The following is a 27,736-nucleotide window of genomic DNA, read 5'->3' as shown; positions in this document are numbered from 1 at the left end:
AGCGTGGGCTTACCATGTGCAGTTTGAGCTTCCACTGATGGCAAGCCCCGGCTTTTTGAATGGGCGTGCATGAACACGGCGGCGCAATTGGGAGTGCCTGCCCATTCAAAAGAACAGGACTTAAGGTCCCACATTTTTTGCTGTCTGCAGGTGGGGTGGTGGTGGTCCAGAACACATCCCAAATGGATATAGAGGGTCCACTGTATTCTGCTGGCAATGGCAGAAGCTGAGGTGTACATACAGCAATGGGGATTGATTGAAAAGTTTAATCGTGGATTGCAGATTGCAGTTGCAATTTGTGGTTACAGATTTCAGATTGAGGTTGCAGATTGTGGTTGGACATTGTACATTGCACAAAGTCATTGACCTCTATTGTGCAATGATGCTGCGTTTATATAAGCCATGCACCAAAAACCCAGTCCCCGATCCACCATTGGGAGACCTGGAGAAAGGAACGGTATGAAGAAGGCAGACAGGTTGTGTGAGTTCAAAGATGACCACTTGGAAAACCAGAGTTGCAGGTAGGCATCTTTTCATGGATAGCCATGTTGACCAGGCAGCAAAATGCAACAAAATCTACAAAACAATGATATCACAAAATACATCATGCAAGCTTTCAAAGCCCCACTGTTAAAAATCATACAGGAGAAGAAAAGTGATGACATTACCTACATTTTGACCCACTGCTACTTCTGTTGGCAGTTAAGATGGTCTGGGTGGGATATAAATGCAGCCAGAGGTGGCTCTTCTTCACGGCCATCATTGTGAAACTTTGGGCTTTTCTCAATGTGTGTTAGAGGAAACTTGGAATTCTCTTCCTTGTGATGAAAGGCACTTTTGAAAAATTGCAAAGAAAGGTACAGGCATATCTCGCTTTAAGGTGCTTCACTTTAAATTCACTTTGCTAATATGGCAATTTTGAATTGTACATTACAGCACTATTTTATTATCTGCACTTAAGTCAGTTGATGGTATTTGCGCACTTCATGTCTCAGTGTCATATTCTGACAATTTTTCTTTATTATTTTTACTTTTGCATCTTTTTTTAGTCTTAGCACTATCATGCCCTTAATAAAGGATAGTGCAAATATGTTTTTAAGCACCGGTGAGAGGAAGAAAGGCTGCAATTCGCTTTAAGGTGATATTTGCTTTAGGGTGGTTATCTGGAACCTATCATGCCATATTAGCGAGGTATGCTAAGGTCTTACAAAAACGAATATGTGTGAGACACACACACAAACATACATAAACTGAGCAGGAAAAGAGATTCAGAACACGCAATTCAACCACCCTGTCATTTTGACATTAGCCGCTGGAGCTGAAGACCTCAAATGCGTACCCTCTGACATTTCACAGATGAAAACCAGGGCGCATGTGGCTAAGCACAGTGTGTGGTCAACTTGGCAAACATGACTGATGCATGGGTAAAGACAAGCAAAGGCAAGTTGCTGCAGGTTGCTTTCGCCTGAGCCTCTAGGGAAAGGCAAGATCCCGCTCTCCTCTTTTTGCTGGGTTAACTGAATGCAAACTACTTTGCAATCTGAGCTCAATTTGCAGCAATGGAAGGATGCTGAGGACAAAGGGGTAAGAGGACGAGAGAGATACCTGACATTTTAAAAGCAGCTGAAAAAAGCCTGGCCATAACCTTTTTTCAGGATTGTTGGAGGGAATGCAAATGTTGGTTAGGTGTGATGGTCCCTCCCCACATCACACATATGTGATGTGACAGTCAGATTCTGTGACATCACATACATGGGGGACCAGATGATTTCACATGCCAAACCAGCCTGAAAAGTCTGACTTGAGAAGCAGGAGAAACTGGGATGTCTGTTTGCATCCTAGAGATCTGGGAGAGAAAGGAAGAGAGAGCAAGCAGGAAATGGCTCATAAGTGAGTGGAATTGCTCTTAATCTAATTAGGATATTTCTCCAGGTCTGTTGTTTCACTTTTCTTTTTCTTTTTCTTTCCTCCTCTCAGACATCTGCTCCTTCTTAACCCTTTCCCTTTCAGCCTGGCCTCCTGCCGAGGTCAGATCTCGCACGTGGGGGCCAAGAGGTAATGGCAAAGCAGGGAAAGGCCGGGCCCCTTAGGACAGAGAGAAAGGGATTTATTGGTCCCATGTTGGTAGGAAGAGGATCTTTCCCTTATAAGGGAAGGAAGATCCGCTCCAGTTTTCTCCTTTTAATGTTGTTATGTGCAATCCCTCGGCCAAGATCACAGCGGAACTCCAGTTAATTCTCCAAACTGTGGCAGGAGAAAAACATTTCAAGGATGATGGCGATAAGACCAAAGACTCTCGTCTACAAAAAGAGACAGCCTGAAGCATATCTTGTTGATTTACTGACTTTCTGTGACCTCCTTTTTAGCTAGCCATCACTGGAAGCAACAAAATGAAGCCATATCTTTCCATCAGTCGGGGAACAGGGAATCACTAGTGAGAGCAGGGGGTGCAGGTCGCAACAGGTGACACCAGATACCAAGCTGGTCCCAGGTGCCAAGAGAGAAGCACAGAGACAAATGAGGCAAGGTGAGGCTGGCCCAGGGCAGCAGCAGTGGCAATGATGCAAGAGGTGCCGGATGGAGAGGGGTGTCTCCACTTCTAAGGGAGGAAAGGTGGGAACAGGACACATTTCTCCTTCCATCATCGCCACTGCCGCCAACCTGACAAAGGAGGCAAGGTGACGATACACGGTTTCCAGTGGCTGAGCCAAGATTCAGACCTTGATTTCCCAGAGTCTGACTCCAACATTCAGAACCATGCTGCTAACTGAAAAAACTGGCAAGACAATTCAGTTTTCAGATTAGAGATGAGTTTCCTTTTCCGAATGCTCGCTGAGCAATTTCCAAGCCAGTTCTGAGCTCTCCGAAAAGAGATGAGTTTGCTTTCCTGAAACACTCACTTAGAAAATTAGCAATTTTGAGCTCCTAGAAAACAGGTAATAGGTTCTACTTTGAGCTCTTAGAAAACAGATGAGAGCTAGCTGTTTCCAAGCTAATTCTGAACACTCAGAAAAGAAAGGAGGGGTTTCTTTTCCCGAATGCTGGGGAAGCTAGCAATCCTCACACTGGTCCTGATCTCTTAGAAAACAAACGAGAGGCTTCCTTTGCTGAATATTCTCTGAGAAAATTAGCATTTCCTAAGCCAATGCTGAGCTTATTTTTAATACTGGTGTATAAAGAATAACGTTTTAAAAATATTCGGCTTCTTCTGCTTGTCCTACAGTCACAACCGACCCTCCGTCCGATGTCCACGTGAGCCGCGTTGGAGACCTGGAGGACCAGCTGAGCGTCCGGTGGAGTGCCCCTCCAGCCCTCAAAGACTTCCTATTCCAAGCCAAATATCAGATCCAGTACCGAGTTGAAGACAGTACAGAGTGGAAGGTGAACCACTTTTTCTTACTGTGCAAGTGTTAAGCACTTGAACATCTCATTCTGGTTTTTCTCTGTTTTTACATTCCCCGCTCCTTTTTTATTTTTAATTTGCAATTTTGGACCCCTTCTTTCTTAGTTCTAAGCTCAGCTTAGTTAAGGAGCTTTCATTAAAACTCAGTGATCGTCCTTTCCTTCAAATTTAGCCCTCTGCAGTCAGACGTAAGCAATCCTGACTTCAGTGGAGGTGTTTCCAAAGTGACTAGAAGAGGGATGTATTTTTATTTTATTTTATTGGCTAATTTTGTTCTCAAAACAAACGATCAGTAATTTAAGGCATTTTCTTCCCAATGTGTGAAAAATTTTTAAAACTGCAGATTTTGAAGGAACTTATTCAAAACTTCAAAACTGTTCCAAGTCTGTGATGTTTTCCACTAGTAAGTACAGATTTCTCATCAGTACAACCAAATGTAATGGCACTCCCATGTCTTTAAAAGCATTCCATAGCTTTTTGCGATCTATGCAGTCAAAGGCTTTGCTATAGTCCTGCTTCCTCTCCTCCTCAGGTTGTAGACAATGTGAGCAACCAAACCTCATGCCGGCTGGCTGGCCTGAGGCCTGGAACTGTGTACTTTGTCCAAGTCCGTTGCAATCCGTTTGGCATCTATGGTTCCAAAAAAGCTGGCATCTGGAGCAGCTGGAGCAACCCGACAGCAGCTTCCACACCTCGGAGTGGTGAGTAAACTAAATTCTGGGTTTCTCCCCCTGCATTTTTCACCTGTTTTGCAAGGAACGTTGTGACATTTTGAAAACCTTTAAAAAAAGGTTGGCTAGACTAGATGTCTCTTTTGCAGTCCATATTGTGTAACTACACATACAGTGGTGTCACTAGAGGGGTGCAGTGGTGCGAACCGCACTAGGTGACACCCTAAAGGGGTGTTACCTGGTGGGGTAGTACACTCCAGGAAGAACGGACAACTATGTTCCAGGTCTCTCGCGGCCATGGGCATGTGGGAGTCGGAAAGCCAAGAAGGGTGGGACCAGAAGGCTGAGGGGGCTGCTGCAAGGACCAAGTGCACCCCCATCTCAGTGCTGTGGCAAAGTTATATGCGCTGTGGCAGCAAGGTGGGGGGTGCCTTTTGGCCCCAACCCCAAAATACCCCCTCTCCAGAATCCCCGCCTCCCCATACTGGGTGACATAGTTTAAAATGGACTGGGAAGGCCTGCTGGAAGAGATAGGTCTTTAAATACGTTTTAAATTCAGACAGCATATTTAGCTGTCAAATCTCTCCCGGCAGGTCATTCCAGTGTAGGAGCAGCAGATGAAAAAGTCCTCTGGGTGACAGTTGCCGGTCTATATGAAGCGCCAGTCTAGTGAGCAAGATGTAAAGGTAATGACAACCCATTGTGTTTTACTCCTGACAGCCGATTTTCAAACCATGCTTTTGGATTGTCCTGATTTTGTAGGGGAAGTCTTTATTAATTCTCTACCGTCCCACTTTTTCAGCTGCTTTTAAAATATCCCTGTTTCCTTCTGCTTCTCCCTCCTTCCCCCTTTGTCCTCAACTTACTTCAGTTGCTGCAAACTCAGCTCAAAGTACAAAAGTAGTTTGCATTCAGTCAATTCAGCAACAGAGAGAGGAGAGGAATAGGCAGAATCTTGCACTTCCCAGTAGGCTCAGGCAAAAGCAAATTGCTGCAGTTCTTTCTCCTTAATGACTTTTGCCATCTTGACCACACTTTGATGTTACTTGGCCACATGGGCTCCAGTTTTCATCTGCGAAATATAGGAGGGTGTGCTGGTTTTGTACATGAATCTTGTAGGACAATATTCTCTTGACACTCCTCTACCATCCTTTTCTTTCTCTTTTAGGACGGACACAGGGTGTCTGTGAGCCCAAAAGCGGGGAACACAACAATACTCTCCGCCGGGAACTCAAGCAGTTCTTTGGGTGGATGCGCAAACACGGGAGCTCTTATCATTGTGCCAACCTGAGCATCAAAATGTATGACCAGTGGCGGGTTTCACTGCAGAAATCTCACAAAACACGGAATCAGGTAGGTAAGGACTTCCAAGTTCTCCTCATTGAAAGGGCCAAGGGAGGGTGCTAGTGGTTAGTCCAGGTTTGTAAATAGGAGCCACCCAGATGCTTAGTATTTCCAGGAGACCACATAGCTCCAGTGAACAAACAAGACTTTGTTATTTCTTGGTTGTTGCTTGTAAACTGAAAGGGAACCTCCATTTTTCTCATTCAGGCTGTATTAAATACTGACTTGCATTTAACTGGCTATTCTAACAGGAATTGATGAGGACCTATAATGGGAATTTGCAAAGTTGAGCCCATTTCTAAAAAGAGAAAAGGAACAACTTAGGGAGCTAGCTATGTTTAGCTTGAAGACTGAGAGGGGACACGATAACCATTTTTATAGAGATGAAGGAATGTCATGTCAAGGAGGGGGAAAAAAATCATAGTTAGAAGGGAGTGTGGGGCTTATTCCAATCCCCTCAATGTGCAAGAATCCACTGTCCAAGTTCTCCTGGATCTACCCTAAGTAAAAGAGTCCACCACCTTAGTAGACCACAACAGTGTGATGTAGCAACTAACAAAACCAATGCAATTCTGGACTGCTTCGACAGGAGTAGTGTGTCCTGACTGAAGGAACTAGTAGTGGTCCTTTATTCTGCTTTGGTCAGACCTCGCCTGGAATCCTCTGTCCAGTTCTGGGCACCACAGTTCAAGCAAGATATTGACAGGTTGGAAGGTATTAAGAGAAGGGTGACCAATATGAGCTTTTTTTCTAGAACATAAACCAATTGATTCAAATGACAAGAAAAGATATTATCTATAAACATTAGAAAGATTTAAGTGACTGTTAGAGCTGTTTGTCATTGGAATAGGTTACCTTAAAGAGTGGTGGACTCTCCTTTGGAGGTCTTTAAACAGACGTTGGATGGTCATCTTTCGGGAGTTCTCATCTATTCCTGCATTGCAGGGGACGTGGCCTAGAAGACCCTTATGGGTTTTCCAACCCTTCCAACTTCTTTAAGATTTTACAATTGTGGCAGGAAGGAGTCAATGAATCGTGGTTGAAGCCAAGCTGGAGACCATGAAGTAGGGCCCTAAAGTGTTTGAATTCAGAGTCTGAATTATCATAGAATCTAGAAGTGGGAGAGGCCAGTGAAATCTTTAGCTTCTTCAATTATATTTTTGGTTGTTTGATTAAATGGTTTCTGTGTCTTGTGGATTTATTAAAGGCTCCTTATTGTTCCCCATTTCCCCAGTTCATGGACTGCCTAAAATTTCTGTTGAAATGTGCAACAGGCAATCGATGTATTCTCAGAGTTGTTCTTGTTTCACATTCCTTGTTGCACATGTTCTGATGGAGCATTCTGAACATCTGCAGTTCAATCCTGACTTGGATTAAATTCATGTTATAAGAAACAACTGCTCGTGGCCAGCTTTATATGTTGCTGGCTTTGCATAGTTTGAGGGAAAAGTTCCAACTGTGCTGCAATTCAACTACAACCTAAGCGTGGTCCCATTTAGGCAGTGGATTAGGATTATTTTCACATTTAAGAAGGAAATGTCAGTGCCGCTGTAACTGACTCAGTACCAGGGCAACAAGGCTCCTCTTATAATCGTAACAAATGCCAGGCCTTGAGCTCACAACACAAAGACCTGAGTTTACTGGCTTGAACCCAGTGAGTCACTATGGTCCTGAGGCTGTATCCTCATTTGCTTCAGGCCTTGGAAAAGTTACTTTTTTAAGATGGTAGGTTTCTGAGATGTACAGCCAGCTTCATGCTGGCCATGCTAGCTGGGGGACTCTGGAAGCTGTTAGTCAAAAAGCAAAAACTATAAGCTCTGGTCTGGCAGGCCTAAAAAACTACACAAGATGAAGTCGGGCCTACCATTGTAAGCCTCCATTAGGGTTTATTCTCCACTTTTGGGAGGCTCTGCTGCAACCAAAAGGAAATCTTGATACAGTTTGCAAGAGTTAATTTGTTGCTGCAACTTGCAAAGACTGGATCTATGTAATTACTTAGTTGATCATCTGTTTCCCTACCACTCATTGTGGACCAGGTGTCACCCTCTACTCTTCTCTGGCTAGAAGTAGTCTAGATAAACTGTTCCTTAACCCATATCCCTAAATAAGAGAATGGATAATCCCCTCATTTCATCTTCATCTGAGAACAGCTGAGAATTTAGCTAAGTCTTTATTTCCAAACAGGAAAATTGGTTCTGTGTTGTCTGAATTGCAAGCTGTGAATGATTGTTGGTATTTAATGCACAACACTTGATAGCATGACCAGAGGCCATCTCTGAATTTCAGGTTTTGGCTCATAAACCTCAGGGGCGATCTTGTACTGGAAACCCTAAATGCAACCCAATTTAAATCTTCTCCAGGTCCTATCCGGCAATAAATCTTAGCAAGTTTTGAAGGTGGAATGAAGAGTTTCCCAAAAGCCAATGCAGTCGCTGTGGGCTGGTTTGGACAGGCTGAGGAAGCAAGTAAATCAGCTGCAAAGATGGTGATGGACCTAGGAGAATGTGATGACCCTAGGAGCCTTGTGTGACACAGCCATGGCCGTCATATCACTTCCATTTCACTATCTACAAATCGACATGGAGTCTGTCCACCACCAACATTCCCACCTCTTCTGTTATCAGATAAATCTTTGCTCTCATTTCCTTCTGGAGTCCTAGGACAACAGCCGTAGACAGCTTACCATCTTTTTGCTCATACATACACATACATTTAAAAGTATTGATATATGTGCAAGCCACAAGATGTTTCAGCTTCTACCAAGTGTATATAGATCCCCCTGCTCACATTTTCCATCAAAGGTTGGAGACCATGTCCCATTGCAAAGCGGAAGCAGATGTGAGAACCGTGGTTATCAATGTGCACCCCACAATTTGGGGAGGGGAGAAGGAAAGGGCCAAATGGGTCCTGAAGCTTTACAATAATCTTGTATGTGCACATGTTATTTTAAAAATAAAATTACAATTCCTGTTATTGCTTGTCTGAATCTTTCATATAACGTGTGGGCAGCATTCACACATCTACTGATCTTGGTAGCCCCTACTGCTTCCATCCCATCATAATTTACCATTGAAATTTGGCAATGGTTCAGTATTTTTAAAAAAGGTCAGCTGAAATTCAGTTTTGCAATGCAATGCATGTGTGTGTATCCATTCATTTATTGTTATCCCCTGCACTTCAGAGGTATATGGCAGTCTAGTGCAGGGGTAGGCAACCTTTTTGAGCCGGGGGCCGGGTTGCTGTCCCTCAGACAACTGGGGGGCCGAAGCTGGGGGGTGGAGCTTCCACCCTCTGGGGGCGGAGCCGCACACCAGGGGTGGAGCTTCCACCCTCTGGGGGTGGAGCCGCATGCTGGGGCGGAGCTTCCTCCCTCTGGGGGCGGAGCCACATGTCGGGGCGGAGCTTCCATCGATGTCCCGCAAGGAGAAGTAGGCATGTGCCTGGCCTCTCCTCCTCGGTCCCATCCTTCGGCCAAAGCCCAAAAATTAATAATTAAATAATTTTTAAATAAATAAATAAATAAATAAAAATGAATAATTCCTACACACACTGCAAACATTATATGAAGTAAAAAACAAAATGGGAACATATACAATATTCAAAATGAAGAACAAGAACAAGTAAAGTTAAATAAAAATTAGGAAATCCAGATCAAATGCATGCACACTGTCTCAATCCAGAAAGGAGCAAGCCAGCCCATGTGGAGGGATTTTGCAAAGAGAATACCAAGGGATATAAGCATAAGAACAACAATATTTCCAGCATGCAAGCTACCTGAAAGTCAGAAAGCAGAGGGAAAGCATAGAGTTGGAAGAGACTGCAAGGGCCATCCAGTCCAACCCCCTGCCATGCAGGAAATCCAGATCAAATGTGTGCACAATGTCTCAACCCAAACAGCCAGCCCATGTGGAGGGATTTTGCAAAGAGAATACCAAGGGATGTAAGCATAAGAATAACAATATTTGCAGCATGCAAGTAGGGTTGCCATAAGGCAGGACCTCCAAACTGGGACAAATGTAGGACAAATGTAGGGCCACATTTTCAAATGTAGGACACATTTTTTTAAAAAAAAATGGAGGACACATGAAAAAATTGATAATTTTTTTAAAAATGTTAATATAAATGCATGTTTCTTAGGCATGCTCAAAATGGAGTACATTTTGGCATTATTCCTAGACAGAAGGCTGAAATGTACTTCTCTTTCTGGCCAAACACCCCCCCCCCCAATTCTACAAGAACATTTCCCACTCCCAAGCAGGCATAGCATTTGCAAGATCACAGGCAGTCCCTTGTGCCACTGCAAACTACGATGTTTATCACACTATGCTCTTAAAGAGGTACTATTCCGGTGTGACTCCTCTAGCAGCCTCCTGTTGCATGCTGGGATTGGCAGTTTTAAGGAGCTGAACTTCTCTGCCTGAGAATTCTAAATACCCCTCCTTAAAACTGCCAATCCCAGCATGCAACAGGAGGCAGCTAGAAGAGTCACACTGGAATAGTACCTCTTTAAGAGCATAGTGTGATAAACATCTACATTTCGCACTTCCAAGCAGGCATAGCATTTGCAAGATCACAGGCAGTCCCTTGTGCCACTGAAAACTACATTTCCCACTCCCAACCAGGCATAGAATTTGCAAAATCACAGGCAGTCCCTTGTGCCACTGAAAACTACATTTCCCACTCCTAAGCAGCCATAGCATTTGCAAAATCACAGGCAGTCCCTTGTGCCACTGCAAACTACATTTCCCACTCCCAAGCAGGCATAGCATTTGCAAGATCACAGGCAGTCCCTTGTGCCACTGCAAACTACATTTCCCACTCCCAAGCCTTCTTAGCAATTCCCCCCTTCCTCCTTTTCCTTGCCCCCTCCAACCCCCCCAAACCCCTCGCCCCCTCTTTTTCCCAGGTATGTCTCAACTTAGGAGGGATTTATGGGACAGATCCAAAGCCTTTTTTCTTTTCTAATGGGGGCAAAGCCTTGAGAAGCCCTGGACCCCTGAGAAGAAGAGGAGGGGGGCTTAGAGAGAGGAAGAAAGAGAAAAAGAAGATGTGGAGGGGGGAAGAAAGGAAGAAAAAGGAGAGGAGGAAGAGGAGGGGAAGAGGAGGAGAAGAAAAAAAACGGAGTAACAAGAAGGAGAGAAGGAGGGGAAAGAGAAAGGGGGAAGCAGCTTGCCTGAGTGTAAATTCCTCCCTGCTTGGATGTTGCCCAAATAAGGAAGCAGAGGGCTGGCCAATAGAGGCAGGGCAGTGCAGCAGACCCCGCCCCTGCTGGTTTCAGTCCTCCTGCTGCTGCTCCAGGCATGCTTCACAGGCAGCACTCTATAGAAGGCAGGCAGCAGCCCTGGGAGCTCAGAGTTGGGCAGCCACCCGGGGGCGGGGGCGGGACGGGACCGGGCACGCCCCCCAGGGGATGGGAAAGTCCCGCCCACCACCGTGAAATGGCAACCCTACATGCAAGCTACCTGAAAGTCAGAAAGCAGAGGGAAAGCATAGAGTTGGAAGAGACTGCAAGGGCCATCCAGTCCAACCCCCTGCCATGCAGGAAATCCAGATCAAATGCATGCACAATGTCTCAACCCAAACAGCCAGCCCATGTGGAGGGATTTTGCAAAGAGAATACCAAGGGATGTAAGCATAAGAATAACAATATTTGCAGCATGCAAGCTACCTGAAAGTCAGAAAGCAAAGGGAAAGCATAGAGTTGGAAGAGACTGCAAGGGCCATCCAGTCCAACCCCCTGCCATGCAGGAAATCCAGATCAAATGCATGCACAATGTCTCAACCCAAACAGCCAGCCCATGTGGAGGGATTTTGCAAAGGGAATACCAAGGGATGTAAGCATAAGAATAACAATATTTGTTAGCACGTGGAAGCTACCTGAAGGCCACAGAACAGGGGAAAATGCATGCACACTGTGTCCCAAACCACAAAGGCACAGGTAGTAGGTTTAGCTTCCGATAACCCCCCTCCCCCAATGAACCAACCTCTTCTCTTGCGTGGTAGTGGCTCTGACTCTTTCTTTCTTTCTTTCTTTCTTTCTTTCTTTCTTTCTTTCTCTTTCGTTCTGTGCCTCCTCCTCCTCCTTCCCCCCTCCCCGCTCTTCCATGGGGGGAGGGCTGAGGGCAGAGCCAGGAGAGCCAGGAGAGCGGAGCCAGAAGGTGAAGGGCAGGGCCAGGAGGGCAGAGAGAGAAGGGAGGAGGAGAGAGCCAGGAGAGCGGAGCCTGAAGGGCAAAGGGCGGGGCCAGGAGGGTGGAGGGCAAAGGAGGAGGAGGGAGGAGGGCGTCGCCCATTCAGAGGCCTGGCACGGCCCTGGAGCCCTCCAACAGGGCTCCAGGGAGCACACCGGGCCTCCTAGATGGGCGCTGCCATTTTAAAAAACAAAATGGCGGCCGGAGCGGCGGCAATCGGCAGCGCAATCGGCGGCAGGAGCGAGCGGGGGCCGGTTCTGGCGCCTCCGGGGGCCGGATGTGGCCCGCGGGCCGCAGGTTGCCAACCCATGGTCTAGTGCATGAAATATAGTAATTCCAAGTTGAGTCTTTACACATCCACTGCCCGGCTGATGTATATAATGCTCACATAGATTTGAGCTTAGGGGTGTAAAGGAAAACATCTTGTATGACCACTGTAGCAAAGAATGAAACTTGTAAAGGACACATTCTTAGTTATTGCAGAAAAACGAAGGAAATCATTTTTCAGGTTCAGTCTCCCTTATCCAAAATGCCTGGGGCCAGAAGTGTTTTGGGTTTCAGTTTTTTGGGGGATTTTAGAATATTTGCATAATAAGATATCATGGAGATGGGACCCAGGTCTAAACACGAAACTCATTTATGTTCCATATGCCCCCTGAAGCCTGGAGGCAATTTTATTTTATACAATTTAAAGAATTTTGTGCATGAAACAATGTTTGTGTACATTGAACCATCCAAAGGCAAATGTGTCGCCGTCTCAGTGAAAAATGTTATGGCTTTTGGAGTATTCCAGAATTCTGGATAAGGGAAACAATCTATATTCCAGAATGGGGAAAAAGGAAACTATTTCTCTCATTACTGCTTCTAACCCACAAGCTAGACCTGGTGGGGAGAAACCTTTTACTGGAATTGTCTCATGGGGTGGGGGCTGTCTGTCTCTTTGGTGGGCCTATAGCCAGGTAGTCAGGGCCCGTCACCTTGGCATCTGGCCTGTGTGCATGGCAGGGCCAAGGCAAGAGGAAAAGAAGCAAGGATGGGGCAAGGGGAGAATCAAACCTCGCCGCTCTCATCCCCACCCCACAAACTGCCTTACCCCCCACTTGCAAATCTCCATCTTCCTTCAAACCTTTTCCCCCCACGGGACGTCCAGTCAACCGGTTTCTTCGGAATCGTACTTGAAATCCTGGAGCGTTTTGCTGATTGCCTCAATGGTTTGAATTAGCCTGCGTGAGCCGGATGGAAACGATAAATAAAACTGCATCTGGAGCCAATTAGCCGCCCTCGCCCTGCCCCACTTCCCATGCGCAGTCCCAACCCTTGTTTATGAAATGCTAGGAGAGAGAAAAGTGCAAGACAGCCCCAGCGGCGGGGCTGGCTAGGGAGAAGCCAAGTGCGTAAAAAGAACCAACACCAAACCCTTGGAATGGCGGGGGACTGGAGGGAAGGGGGCCTTTGAAGACCACTTGTGAAGCCTCTTTCCTAGGGGAAATCAAGAGGAGGGCACCAGTGAATATTACTTGGTTCAAACTGGTATGCACCCCTTTCTAAATTCCTAAACCATGAAGGAGTCTCTGTTCTGTTAAGGTAGGTGGTGTACAGGACTAAAATTTGCAGACATGAAGCCAGCATCCATAAGAAATTCTCCATTGCTAATGTTACAGCACCACAGAACTTCCCAGAATGGCCTTCTGCCCAAACATCGTAGGAAATACAGCCAAAAGGGAATTATTGAAAACTTAAAATCCCTTGCTTGAATTCACCTTCATTGGGGGTAAAACATGGGTTCCAAATGATGCATCATCTCCCCCTGTATAGGTTGGTGCATTTTGTGAATACACGTTTATGTATGTATCACTTTCTAGGGCAGCCAAGATCAATTTCTTGATGCATGTAGGAGTTTTATAGTGCTTTAACTGCCATGTCTCCTTCTGATGGAATCGTGGGGTTTGTAGTTTGGTGAGGTACCCTGATAGTAAGAGCTGTTCAACAGTGTGACACACTCCCTCGGAGGGTGGTGGAATCTCCTTCTTTGGAGATCTTTAAACAGAGATCGGATTGACATCTTTCAAGGATGCTGTAGTTCTGTATTTCTGCCTGGCAGGGGACAGGACTTGCTGGCTAGCAGACTAGCAGAGAAAAGGAGAGACACCGGGTTTGTTCAGAGAAAAGGTAGGCAATGAATTTTAACCCATGAGCAAAATAAAACCACAGCCTCTTCACCTACTTGTGTTTCAGCTCCCGAACCTCTTGAGCATGTGCTTCCACTTCAGGGTGATCCTGAACATTTTGCCTGGCAAGTTGAATCTGTGCAGTCTGGAAAAGAAGAGAAGGAAAAATATGTGTGAAAAAGAAAGATGGAGAGTCACTATCTCAGGGACAATACCATCCAGTCCAGGAAGGAATACAGTGCGGTGCAATAGGAGTTTCAGGCTAGGAGACTTCAGTTTCAAATCTCAGTTCAGAGGTCAAAAATACTTCTAGGTGATTCCAAGCTAGTTACTATCTATTGGCCCAGCCTACCTTACAGGCAGGGATGTAGCCATGGGGGATGTTAGGCGTTAGGCCATCGCTTCCTAAATAAGAATTCTGCCCCCATTAATTTTTCCTTCACTCCCAAATTTCTAGCTTTGCAATTTCATTTGGGGCACATAATTCTCATTTAAAGGGGGCAATTCTCATAGCTACACCGCTGGAGAAAAAAGGAGAGGGGTGCTTCAGTTTTTGTAGAATCATAGAAAGGACTCCAAGGTCCATCTCATCCAAATAATTGCCTGTGCAGGAATCCATCTCTGCAGCTCACCTGTTTAAAAGCCACCAGTTGAAAGAGTCTACAAACCAGACATGAGTCAGTAGTCTGACACAGTGGCAAAAAAGCCAATACAATTCTGGGCTGCATCAACAGTATAGTGTCCCAATGGAGAGAAGCAGTCATATAAACTATGCAATTGAGTAGGCTACTCTGTTCTGTTTGGAGACCTGTCTCCAGCTCAAGAAGGATATCGACAAACTGGGACAGGTCCAGAAAAGGGCAACCAAGACAGTCAAAGGTCTGGAAACCAAGCCTCCTGAGGAGTGACTGGGGGAGCTGGGGATGTTTAGCATGGAGAAAAGAAGATTAAAGGTGACATGATAGCCATCTTTAAACATCTGAAGAGACAGAACCATAGATTATTAGAGTTAGAAGGGACCACAAGAGCCACTAATGCAGGGCCATGCAGGAATATACAACTACAGCAATCCTGAGAGTTACCCATCCAACCTCTGTTTGAAGATCTCTAAAGAAGGAAAGTTCACTACCTTTCTTGATTGTCTATTCCATTGTGAACAGCTCTCCCAGTCAAGGTCTTCCTTACATTTAGGTGGAATCACTTTTCTTGCAATGTGAATCTATTGACTGGTTCAAGCTTGCTCTGTCTTCTCAATCACATCCTTTCACATATTTAAAGACAGCATGTTTTCTCCTGACTAGAACACACCGATTATTTCAAATAACAAGATGTTCCTGTACTGAGCAGGAGCTTGGATTCAGTGGCAAGGAGGCCCATTCAACTCTAGGCCTTTAGGATTTTATGTTTCCCTGCCAAGCCAAGAAATTCACGGAGACATCCTTAACTTGTATCCATGATTTTTCTCTTATATCCTTATCACACTACATGTTATAATGCTGCTATGGCAACATCCTATAGAATCCTAAGATTTGCAATTTATAGATGTGTATTTAGAATTTTGGGGCCTTGCTAAACTACAAAACCCAGAATTCCATAGGATGTCATGGCAATTAAAAGAGAATATAGCACTACAGTATAATAATATAGTATGGTCAGGAAATCAGTCTGTCCTATCTCACAGGGCTGTTGTGCAGATAAAATGGGGAGAAAGAGATACACAGAGAGGGAAAAGATGAGACTGAAAGGCTGTCACCTTTCCAAGGCAAGAAAGGATAAACCAAGGATAAACAAAGGCAAGAAAGATGCAGGCCTCCTCTTTCTCTCACCAGCTGAAGTTTCTCTTTCTCCTTCTCCTGGATACGTCCCAGGTGCTGGGCAAGATCCGGGTGTCCATGGGATCCCTCTAGTTGCTCCTTGATCTGCAAGATCTCCCGCGACATGCCACTGAAAGCCAATGTGATCTCATGTACCAGCTGGCGATATCGGGGAAAGTCATAATCTGGTCCGCTTCTGAGATATGCTTGGAAGCCCCTGCAAGGATAGGGTTATGGCAGTGGTAACAGGTTCAAAAGGAATGGGGAATGAGTTGTTGTTAGATGCCTTCAAGTCAGTGCCAGCTTAGGGCAACCCTACTTTAGGGTTTTCTTGGCAAAGATTATTCAGAGGAGGTTTGCCACTATTCCTTTTCTCTGAGTGTGAGAGTGACTTGTCCAAAGATTAGCCACTGCCTTCTTTTGAAGCTGAGAGTGTAACTTAACCAAGTGGGTTTCCATGACCAAGCAGGTATTCAAAGCCTGTTCTCCTGGAGTCCAAAAATGAGAATTCTGTGTAAATGTCAGTGCCTTACCTTTTAGAAAGGAATAGGGAACTGGCGACCCTCCAGATGTTGTTAAACTGTCAGGAAAGCCCTAGAGATTCCATTATGGAATCCTCTCCGTTTCTGAGTGGCTCCATCCCACATGTTGCTTGATGGTCCGACAACTTGTGTTTCTTTCAAAGGGCTTTAAAAAAAATTAAACGTTTTGAGCCATCACACAGCAGGTGAGACTTTGTTTCCCTTCATTCGTCTACTGCAAATATGTGCTTTCCAGTTTTTTGTTCTCTCTCTCTAAAAGACTTTACTTCTGCCAGTCCTTTCCCCCTTAAGAACAATGCAACCTCATCCAAAGTATAAAAAGCCCAAAGTTGCCCTTCAGCTACAATTAAGAGTTTAGTGGGGAAGCCCCATTTGTACACAGGTTTAGCTTCCCTCTGTGATTAGGTGGAAAGGTTTATGATTCTGCACAGTCTAGTGGCTTAATTCTTGCAAAAACTAGAGAGATTCATTACTGAATGTAAGATTCCCTTTGTTTTTAACTTCACTCATTATAGCATCTCTAGTTTTTTGGTTTTTAAAATATTTGGCCTTAGGGGTTGTGCAGCCATCCCTTTTACAGTTCCGGGGCCATGGCAACCACATGCAGGGTGCAAAAAGCAGCGTTCCTTCAGTGCTGCATTGTCCGGCACCATGCCAGAGGAGCACCGTGACGCCATGTCCTGTGTGGAGCAGCACATGGCGTCATGCCACCTAGGGGCATAGTCGGGGCATGCATCACGTGGATGGCACACCCCACTCTGCCCCCAAGCTGGCCTTTAAGGTCATCTGCACAGGGCCTCAGAGGGAGCCATCAGGCAGACCAGCAACATCTTGGACTGCCTGAAGGAAGAGGCCCCTCCCTCCTCAACTGTCATCTCGGCCTCAGAGGGAGCCATCAGGCAGACCCAGCAACATCGGGGACTGCCTGAAGGAAGAGGCCCCTCCCTCTTCAACTGTCATCTCGGCCTCAGAGGGAGCCATCAGGCAGACACAGCAACATCAGGGACTGCCTGAAGGAAGAGGCCCCTCCCTCCTCAACTGTCATCTTGGCCTCAGAGGGAGCCATCAGGCAGACCCAGCAACATCTTGGACTGCCTGAAGGAAGAGGCCCCTCCCTCCTCAACTGTCATCTCGGCCTCAGAGGGAGCCAGCAGGCAGACCCAGCAACATCTTGGACTGCCTGAAGGAAGAGGCCTCTCCCTCCTCAACTGTCATCTCGGCCTCAGAGGGAGCCATCAGGCAGACCCAGCAACATCTTGGACTGCCTGAAGGAAGAGGCCTCTCCCTCCTCAACTGTCATCTCGGCCTCAGAGGGAGCCATCAGGCAGACCCAGCAACATCTTGGACTGCCTGAAGGAAGAGGCCCCTCCCTCCTTAACTGTCATCTCGGCCTCAGAGGGAGCCATCAGGCAGACCCAGCAACATCTTGGACTGCCTGAAGGAAGAGGCCCCTCCCTCCTCAACTGTCATCTCGGTCTCAGAGGGAGCCATCAGGCAGACCAGCAACATCTTGGACTGCCTGAAGGAAGAGGCCTCTCCCTCCTCAACTGTCATCTCGGCCTCAGAGGGAGCCATCAGGCAGACCCAGCAACATCTTGGACTGCCTGAAGGAAGAGGCCCCTCCCTCCTCAACTGTCATCTCGGCCTCAGAGGGAGCCATCAGGCAGACCAGCAACATCTTGGACTGCCTGAAGGAAGAGGCCTCTCCCTCCTCAACTGTCATCTCGGCCTCAGAGGGAGCCATCAGGCAGACCAGCAACATCTTGGACTGCCTGAAGGAAGAGGCCCCTCCCTCCTCAACTGTCATCTCGGCCTCAGAGGGAGCCATCAGGCAGACCCAGCAACATCTTGGACTGCCTGAAGGAAGAGGCCCCTCCCTCCTCAACTGTCATCTCGGCCTCAGAGGGAGCCATCAGGCAGACCAGCAACATCTTGGACTGCCTGAAGGAAGAGGCCCCTCCCTCCTCAACTGTCATCTCGGCCTCAGAGGGAGCCATCAGGCAGACCAGCAACATCTTGGACTGCCTGAAGGAAGAGGCCCCTCCCTCCTCAACTGTCATCTCGGCCTCAGAGGGAGCGATCAGGCAGACCCAGCAACATCTTGGACTGCCTGAAGGAAGAGGCCCCTCCCTCCTCAACTGTCATCTCGGCCTCAGAGGGAGCCATCAGGCAGACCAGCAACATCTTGGACTGCCTGAAGGAAGAGGCCTCTCCCTCCTCAACTGTCATCTCGGCCTCAGAGGGAGCCATCAGGCAGACCCAGCAACATCTTGGACTGCCTGAAGGAAGAGGCCCCTCCCTCCTCAACTGTCATCTCGGCCTCAGAGGGAGCCATCAGGCAGACCAGCAACATCTTGGACTGCCTGAAGGAAGAGGCCCCTCCCTCCTCAACTGTCATCTCGGCCTCAGAGGGAGCCATCAGGCAGACCAGCAACATCTTGGACTGCCTGAAGGAAGAGGCCCCTCCCTCCTCAACTGTCATCTCGGCCTCAGAGGGAGCCATCAGGCAGACCAGCAACATCTTGGACTGCCTGAAGGAAGAGGCCCCTCCCTCCTCAACTGTCATCTCGGCCTCAGAGGGAGCCATCAGGCAGACCAGCAACATCTTGGACTGCCTGAAGGAAGAGGCCCCTCCCTCCTCAACTGTCATCTCGGCCTCAGAGGGAGCCATCAGGCAGACCAGCAACATCTTGGACTGCCTGAAGGAAGAGGCCCCTCCCTCCTCAACTGTCATCTCGGCCTCAGAGGGAGCCATCAGGCAGACCAGCAACATCTTGGACTGCCTGAAGGATGAGACTTCTCCCTCCTTTAACTGTGTTTTTTATTGTATTATGATTTTACTGTACACCGCTATGATCATCGCGGAATAGCGGTATATAAATAAAACATATTATTATTATTATTATTATTATTATTATAGTGCACTGGGTTGAGTGTTGGACCAGGTGAGCTGGGTTTGAATCCCTGCTCAGAAGTCCACTGGATAACCTTAGGCAAATTGCTTTCTCTCAGCCTTAGAGGAAGGCAAACGCTTCTGAAGAGATCTGGCCAAGAAAACCCTAGGACAGGGTTGCTGTAAATCAGTGCTAAGTTGAATGATGAAGACTGTAGTATGAAGGTTGGTAGCATGCATAGTTTGGAGTTTGAGACCTGATTTGTGGTTTGAAGCCTGTATAAGGTTCAACACTACACGCTATTGTTAGGTATGCGTAAGGAGTCTGCATGGTATAGTGATTTGATTCCAGGATCAGTCTTGGAAACTCACTGAGGTGAACCTGATTAAATTCCACTCTCTCAGCATACTAGATTATGCCCCTGTGACTGGCCAAATAGAGACAACAGACCATGTATTACTCCAGTGCTCATACTACAGGGACATCTGCCTCAACCTTATTTCAACTCTGTCGTATAAACATGAAGGGCACTCGAGCCAATTCTATACTTCTTTGTTGCTTTCGGACACCAACCCTGATATAACATATAATGTTGCCAGATTCTGTGCAGCTGCGGTTAAAATCCGTCAGGCAATGACATCCGCGGTAGGCTGGCATCAGTTCTGCCCTGTCACACTGGATTTTAAAAGGATATTTTAAATACTGTTTTGCCTATTTTTAATTTGCTTTTGCCTTCTTTTACACTGTATCCTTTTAATTTTTTTACCTGTGCTAGTCTATGAACAGGAACAGGTCTCAGCATACCTCCTCTGAAGAAGTGTAGCCAAAACCCTGCAATATATTTGCTTTATGGTTGCCATAGGTCAGAAATAAGTTGAAGGAACACAACAAAGACCATGACGAATTCAGCTGCAAAGACCAGCTGTCGGGCTCAGCCCTTGACAGACGCAGACCCCTATGAAGGGGTCTCATTATCCAGGTAAAGGAGAGAAAGGTCTCTTTTTCTCTCTTGGCATGACCTCAGAGAGGATTTTTTCCAGGCCTGGGCTTTTGGAAACACATTACTGAATTAGCAACGGTCCTGTGTTCCTGGAGGCACTGAGGCATCCTTGGAAGAGGGGGGCACCACTAGTCCCCTGGAGCGCCAAAGGCCTTCCTTCAGTGGGAGTCGAGGGGAACTGCCTGGGGTCGAGCATTCTGATGCTCAATCCACAGAAGTAAATTATTCCACACACACACACACACACACACACACACTCCAGCGTTTGCGCTACAAATAGAAGACAGGTGTCTGGAGTTGTGCACTTCCTTCTTTTTTCATTCTCTCCCTCTCCCTCTCTCATCTGGAGTTCATCAGGCACCCAAGGAAAAAAGGCCTGGGTGGGGTAGAGAAAGTTGGAGGAGAGAGAAGCCTTCAGCTGGGCCTCTTGCTCAGTTGGACAAAGCAGAAGGGGAAGAAAGTGGGTTGGGTGGGACAGGTGGGATGCCAGAAATGGCCAACCAAGCGGGCTCAGTCCCACCATCTGCAGAGCGTAGCCAGGGGGAAAAGCAACAAACACCACTGTTTTGGTTTTGGTTGCTATTGTTGTTCTTCATTAAGAGCAAATTTAAGCTGGAATGCAGTAGGGGACTTATATGTCTTTGTAAGTGGGTTTATGTGTAGGGGAGACAGACCTGAGTAGTTTCCAATGTCTGCGCTAAGGCCTGCCATGATCATAGAATCATAGAGTTGGAAGAGACCTCAAGAGCCATGCAGTCCAACCCTGTGCCACGCAGGAACTCATAATCAAAACACCCCCCAGAGATGGCCATCCAGCATCTGCTTAAAAACCTCCAAAGGAGACTCCACTACTCTCTGAGGGAGTGTGTCCCACTATCAAACAGCTCTTACTGTCAGGACGTTCCTAATGTTGAGCTGGAATCTCTTTTCCTGTAGCTTCCATCCACTGTTTCATGTCCTATTGTCTGGAGCAGCAGAAAACAAGCTTGCTCCATCTTCAGTGTGACACCCTTCAAATACTTGAACAGGGCTTTCATATCACCTCTCAATCTTCTCTTCTTCAGGCTAAACATACCCATCTCTGTAAGTCTCTCCACACAGGGCATGGTTTCCAGACCCTTGACCATTTTAGTCACACTCCTCTGGATGCACTCCTGCTTATCAATATCCTTCTTGAACTGTGGTGCCCCAGAACTGGATACAGTATTCCAGGTGAGGCCTGACCAAAACAGAATAGAGTGGCACTATTACTTTCCTTGATCTAGACACTATACTTCTATTGATGCAGCCTAGAATTGCATTCACCTTTTTAGCTGCCGTATTACACTGTTGACTAACATTCAACTTGTGGTCTATTAGGACTCCTAGATCCCTTTCACATGTACTGTTGTCAAGCCAGGTGTCCCCATCCTATATCTATGCATTTCATATTTTTCCCTGCCTAAATGCAGTATCTTACATTACTCCCTGCTGTAGTTCATTTTGTTAGTTTTGGCCCAGCTTTCCAGTCTATTCAGGTCATTTTGAATTTTGATCCTATCCTCTGGGGTATTAGCTACTACTCCTAATTTGGTGTCATCTGCAAATTTGATAAGCTGAAGATGCCAGCCACAGATGCTGGCAAAACATCAGGAACAAACTCTTCTTAGAACATGGCCACATAGCCTGAAAAGCCCACAAAAAAGGAGAGGGATTGTCAGTGATAAAATAAATCCACAGAAACTCACTCTTCGAAAAGGTGATAAGCTTCCACACGCTCCCTTTGCAAGGCATAGAAATGACGCACCAGGGCCTGCATGTCCTCTTCCAGCTAAAAACAAGGGAAGAAAATTGGAAAAAGATTAGTAAAGGTGAGCAACTAAGGACCCTTCCAGGCTATAGATTATATTGTGTCATGATTCTGTATGTAGAATATGGAGTCAGCTTGTTTTCTGCTGCTCCAGAGACTAGAACACAAACCAATTGATCCAAAATTACAAGAATGGATCTAAATTACAAGATTCCACCTAAATATTAGGAAGGACTTACAGAGGGTGACTGACTCTCCTTCTTTGGAGGTCTTTGAACCGAAGTTGGATGGGCATCTTTCAGAAGTGCTTCTGCGGTGTGTTCCTGCATGGCAGGGAGTTGAACTAGATTGCCCTTACAACTCTTAAGATTTTATGGTTCTAAATACCCTGGTTGTGCCCTATGGAATCTTGAGATTTGTAGGGCCCATACAGACAGGCCAAAATAAAGCTGCTTCAGGTCACTTTGGAGCTATGCTGTTTAAGTGATGCACGCGTCCTAACAGTCTGGAAGCCACACCAAAGCCACGCTCCAGTCCTTAGGACTAGAACGTGGCTTTGGCACAGCTTGCAGACTGTTAGGATGCATGCATCACTTAAATAGCATAGTTCCAAAGTGACCCGAAGCAGCTTTATTTTGGCCTGTCTGTACTGGGCCAAAGTTTAGTGAGGCACTGGAGCTGTCTGGCTGAGAATTCAGAATTTTCCTCCCTAAAACTGCAAATCCCAGGATTCCATAGGATGTTACCATGAAGTTGAACCACAGTGCCAGAACTTGCAGTTTAAAGAGTGACATTTTGAATTCTCAGCCATAGTGCTCTAGTGCCTCATCCAACTACAAATCCCAGGATTCCACAGGATGCAGCCAAGGCAGTCAGAACCAAAGAATCATAAAATATTAAGAGTTTAGGGAGAGAAACTTGGAATTCTCAGCTAGAAAGCTCTACTGCCTCACCAAACTACAAATCCCAGGATTTCATAGGCTGCAACCGAGGCTATAGTCCAAACGTTTGGGTCCTATTCACACTATGATTCCACTTTAACTGTCATGGTAGCATTCTTTGAAATCCTGGGAACTGCAGTTTAGGGAGGGAAATTCTGAATTCTGGAAGCTGTGGTCCACAAAAAGGAACTTTTCCATATAATAATAATAAATTTTATGTATATACCGCCTTTCTAAAGTACATATTGCCCCCACTTCCACAGTTACACATGTGCCTAGCTATATTTACCCTTGAATGGTTTTCTGGAAAAAGAGACCGACTCCATTCCATGGAGGAAGGGAGATCCACCGCAAAACACACTGTCTTTTTGACTTGGCCCATTGGAAACATGCAACACTGTACTTTACATTTTTGGGATCCATTTCCACACTTATTGTTCTTCTGCTTCTTTCTTTCATTATTCTGGGAACTGAAAGCGGTTCTTCCAAATTGGACTGTTCTTTGCTCCAGTGAAGTCTTTATCCGATCACTACCACCATCACCCCCCAAAAAACGAAAAAAGAAAACCACACACAACAAAACCAGCAATTTGGAAATGTTCCCGGCAACGGCTCAACCATCAAGAACAGTACCGAGGCCAGGCTTGTCTCTTTGCTTCCAGGCCTGCGTGCAAGTGTGTTTGTGTTAAATTTTGATGGGTTTTTCGGGTCCGCTCCCCGTGCCGCTGACGGTTGCCAATTCCACAATTCCATGTCTCCACAAAAAACATGCACACACACAAGCCCCCAGCACTGGGCTTGGAATGAGGAGCGTCCGGTTTGGCTTGCCTCCCCTCAACTTTGGGTCTTGGCCAAAATCCCATTTCTCTCACACTCCATAAGAAAATGTTCATCACGAGGGGGCTTTGGCTCACAATCCCCCCCCCCAACCCTGGCAGTGCTGTGGCATATGAACCACGGTCCGTTTCATGTAAACGACGCACACACAAACACACATATATGGAACAGCTGCATCTTTTAATGGGGCACCTCGGCAAAGACGTTGCCAAAGCCACAAACTGGTTTTGTGCCAAAGCAAAACAGCCACCTTGGCAAACAAGGCCCCAATGTCCCGGCCCCGCTCTCTACCTCCGTGTGAAGGAGAGCCTTCCCTCCATCAGTGCAGCGACCCCCTGACCCTGCAACAGACGGGACCTTTTCCAAAATGCGCAAACAATTCTGGCACACACCTCGGTTGTGTTCCAAAGCAGGAACTGAGAGGAGCTGGTTGTGAGTGTGTGTGTGTGGCTGAGACTCTCCTGTAATCTGGGCTAAACCTTTTCCAGGAGTGTGGGGAACATTGCAGGGGCGGTTTCCCAATATATATTTCACCCCATTAAACCTGATGATCTCCATGTGGTCCCCAGGCCTGGTCCGTGGGCCTGGGATTCGAAACCGTCTGCTGGAGTCTGCACATCCGAGTGAAGGTGGCTGCTTTCACTGCAGCCCATAACACACACCACACATAATTTTGCTGTTATGTGCCTTCACGTAGCGTGTCAATGTGTGGGTTTTCTCGGACAAGGCTTGCTGCTGTTGTCATGTGCCTTCAAGTCATTTCCGACTTATGACAACCTTAAGGCAATCCTCAATATGACATCCCTTCAAATATTTAAACAAGGCTATCATATTGCCCCTTAGCCTTCTCTTCCCCAGGCTAAACATACCCAGCTCCCTAAATTGCTCTTCCTAAAGTTTAAGTGGAATCTCTTTCCCTGTAGCTTAACTCCATTGCTCTGGGTCCTATTCTCTGGAGCAGCAGAAAACAAGCTTGCTCCATCCTCAACATGACAGTCCTTCAAATACCTAAACAGGGCTGTCATATCACCTCTTAACCTATTCTTCTCCAGGCTAAACATGCCCAGTTCCCTAAGTCTCTCCTAATAGGACATGGTTTCCAGACCCTTCACAGTTTCGGTCTCTTATCTCCAGCTTCTGAACATCCTTTTTGAATTGTGGTACCCAGAACTGGACCCTGTATTCCAACTGAGGCTTGACCAGAGCAGAATAGTGGCACTATTACTTCTCTCAATCTGGACACTATACTTCTATTAGCGCAGCCTAGAATCACATTGGCCTTTTTAGCTGCCGCATCACACTGTTGACTCATGTTCAACTAGTTGTTTACTCGGATCTTTCACATGTATTGCTGTCAAGCCAGGTGTCCCCCATGCTATATTTTTTTTCTGCCTACATTTCTCCGTGTTGAAATTCATTTTGTTAGTTTTGGCCCAGCTATCTAATCCATGAAGGTCATAAAGTCAGATGTTGAATAGCCCTGGGCCCAGGACAGAACCCTGTGGCACCCCAATGGTCACTTCTCTTCAGGATGAAGAGGAGCCATTGCTGAGCACCCTTTGGACTGCATCTCCCACCAGTTCAGGAAAGCTCCCTCATGGGAGTTGCAATTCAATCACTACAAAGTGTCCAGTTTTCTCATAGAGGAATGGACCAGTATAGTGCTGGCACAAGAATGCTATCAAATCATTTCTCTCTCTTTTCACTCTGCCTACCTCCAAACAAAAATTATTTATATAGAAGCCATTTCTTAGCATTGTTGCATTGCTAGTGTGATCAAGGAATAGGAGTCATGTTCTAATCTCTGGAGCTGCAGAAAACAAGCTTGCTCCCTCCTCAATATGACATCCCTTCAAATATTTAAACAGAGCTATCCTTTCACCTCTTAACCTTCTCTTCTCCAGGCTAAACATCCCCAGCTCCCTGAGTCTTTCCTCATAGGGCTTCATGGTTGCCAGGCTCTTCACCATTTTGGTCACCTTCCCCTGGACATAACTGTAAAGGGGAGAATGAACTGAGCAGAGACTGGACTAGATGGCCTCTGAGGCCCCTTCATTCACTCATACAATGTATTTATATCCCGCTTTTCTGCCACAAAGGCTCTTGGAGCAGCTTACAGATTGTTGATGAAATCGTCCAGTTTCCAACTCTATCTTTCCTGAGAACAAAGGGGAACTAGTTTGACACTTTGCACTGGGCAGCACTTGTCCATAGGGAAACCACACTTGCCCATAGGCAAACATAGGGCAATGTTCCCCAATGACTCCCTATGGGCCAGTATTCCCCAATGACTCCCTATGGGCCAGTATTCCCCAATGACTCCCTATGGGCCAGTATTCCCCAATGACTCCCTATGGGCCAGTATTCCCCAATGACTCCCTATGGGCCAGTATTCCCCAATGACTCCCTATGGGCCAGTATTCCCCAATGATTCCCTATGGGCCAGTATTCCCCAATGGTTCCTTATGGGACAGTATTCCCCAATGATTCCCTATGGGCAAGTGTTCTCCTATATTTCCCTATGGGCAAGTATTTCCTAATGTCTCCAATGTTTCCCTATGGGCAAATATTCCCAATGATTCCCTATGGGCTTAGCCCAGTGCTCCCCAAACTGTGCCCCTTTAAGAGAATTTTGGACTTCAGCTCCCAGAAGCCTCAGCCATGTTGGCCAATAGCCTGGGGTTCTGGGAGATGAAGCCCAAAACCCTTAAAAGGGCTGTTTGGGGGACCCACTGCTTTAGCCTGACAGAGATAAAGCCGCATTCACACGTAACACGTGTCCGCGTACATTTACAGACTGCGACATGAGGGCTGGATCCTCTGCTCTCGTTGCGCCGCTTCCCTCAGTCTTCCGTCGCCCTCTGCTTCAAAAAGGGCGGGACTTCCGGGCCATGGAGACGCAAACGCCTAGAGCGGCCCCAATGACGACCGGAAGTTGGGATAAACCATTGAAAAAGGCGGAGGGCGGTGACCAAAGTTTGAGGCCTATCCTTTCCTGAGGCGCAACCAACGCCTTGAGTGGAAACCAGTGTTTCCATAAGAGGAATTATCCCTCCTGAGGCGGCCACGAACTGCCTTCCTTTGTCTTCCTCTCACACAATACACTCTTAATCCCACTTTTACTGCTCAGGCTGCTTCCTGTTGCATTCTGGGATTTGTAGTTCAGTGAGGGGCTTTTGGAATATTCAGCCTAAGCTCTTAGGCCTCGCTGGACTACAAAGCCCAGAATGCAACAGGAGGCAGCTAAGGCTGCATCCACACTGGAGAAATAACCTGGTTTGGCACTGCTTTAACTGTCTTGGCTCAAGGCTATGGAATTCTGGGAGCTGGAGTTTGTTGTGGGCCCAGAGCGGAGCTTTGCTCCGCTCTGGGCCCACAACAAACTCCAACTCCCAGAATTCCATAGCCTTGAGCCAGAAAAAGAGTTAAAGCGGTGCCAAACCAGGTTATTTCTCCAGTGTGGATCTGGGCACCACAATTCAAAAAGTATATTGAGATTATTACAGCCAATGCAGCTACACAGGCATTCTAACATTTGTTGCGAGTGTGATGCGGCAGCTAACAAGGCCAATGCGATTCTAGGCTGCATCAATAGAAGTAAAGTGTCTAGATCAAGGGAAGTAATAGTGCCACTCTATTCTGCTCTGGTCAGGATCCACTTGGAATATTGTGTCCAGTTCTTAGCACCACAGTTCAGAAAGGATGTTGAGAAGCTGGAACTGTGTCCGGAGGCAGGAAACCAAAATGGTGAAAGGTCTGAAAACCATAAGAGCCTTATGAGGAGAAATTTAGGGAGCTGGGGATGTTTAGCCTGGAGAAGAGAAGGTTAAGGAATGGTATGACAGACCTGTTTAAACATTTGAAGGGATGTCTTCTTGAGGATGGAGCAAGCTTGTTTTCTGCTGCTTCAGAGAATAGGACACAGAACAATGGATTCAAACTACAGGAAAAGAGATTCTACTTAAACATTAGGAAGAGCAACTTTGGGAGCTGGTTATCTCTAGAATGGGAAGAGAAGGTGAAGAGGTGATATGAGAGCCCTGTTTAAGTAGTTGAAGGGATGTCATATTGAGGATGGAGCAAACTTGTTTTCTGCTGCTCCGGAGGCTAAGAGACAGAGCAATGGGTCGCAACTAGCGGAAAAG

At 46.6% G+C, this 27,736-nt stretch overlaps 2 protein-coding genes across 6 annotated transcripts in view; one reads left to right on the top strand and one right to left on the bottom strand.

Annotated features, from left to right (window-relative positions):
* CRLF1 (cytokine receptor like factor 1) overlaps positions 1 to 8,391 on the top strand; it is a 43,439-nt gene extending 35,048 nt beyond the window's left edge. The window contains exons 5-8 of one of the 3 annotated variants that reach the window (XM_089535826.1): positions 3,224 to 3,381; positions 3,936 to 4,104; positions 5,243 to 5,431; positions 7,779 to 8,391. In XM_089535826.1, the coding sequence (XP_089391952.1) occupies positions 3,224 to 3,381; positions 3,936 to 4,104; positions 5,243 to 5,431; positions 7,779 to 7,795 (533 nt within the window). In that variant the 3' untranslated portion in view covers positions 7,796 to 8,391. Of the gene's footprint in view, positions 1 to 3,223; positions 3,382 to 3,935; positions 4,105 to 4,667; positions 4,761 to 5,242; positions 5,432 to 7,778 lie in introns of those variants that run through there. The other 2 variants (XM_089535825.1, XM_089535827.1) reach the window with 2 other exon arrangements.
* On the bottom strand, positions 129 to 26,467 carry LOC149308483 (required for excision 1-B domain-containing protein-like). 3 transcript variants are annotated; one of them, XR_016282154.1, is made up of 6 exons: positions 26,380 to 26,467; positions 21,752 to 21,834; positions 15,601 to 15,805; positions 13,831 to 13,919; positions 12,700 to 12,829; positions 129 to 834 (listed from the first exon to the last, which is right to left on the bottom strand). XR_016282154.1 is itself a non-coding variant. In XM_089535828.1 (5 exons), exons 1-5 carry the CDS (start codon positions 26,395 to 26,397, stop codon positions 12,757 to 12,759), a joined length of 468 nt encoding a protein of 155 aa, XP_089391954.1. In that variant the 5' UTR covers positions 26,398 to 26,467; the 3' UTR covers positions 12,243 to 12,756. The 3 variants fall into 3 exon arrangements, 2 of the variants coding, with proteins under 2 accessions (XP_089391954.1, XP_089391955.1); XM_089535828.1 differs by lacking the exon at positions 129 to 834 and having other exon boundaries at positions 12,243 to 12,829; XM_089535829.1 differs by lacking the exons at positions 129 to 834; positions 12,700 to 12,829 and adding an exon at positions 12,838 to 13,732.
* Between the last annotated feature and the right edge of the window lie 1,269 nt (positions 26,468 to 27,736).

The sequence above is a fragment of the Sceloporus occidentalis genome, unplaced genomic scaffold (assembly GCF_023333645.1).
Source record: "Sceloporus occidentalis isolate IW3139 unplaced genomic scaffold, rSceOcc1.0.p SCAF_8, whole genome shotgun sequence".
Lineage (NCBI taxonomy): Eukaryota > Metazoa > Chordata > Lepidosauria > Squamata > Phrynosomatidae > Sceloporus > Sceloporus occidentalis.
This window is presented reverse-complemented; position numbering and strand designations above follow the sequence as displayed.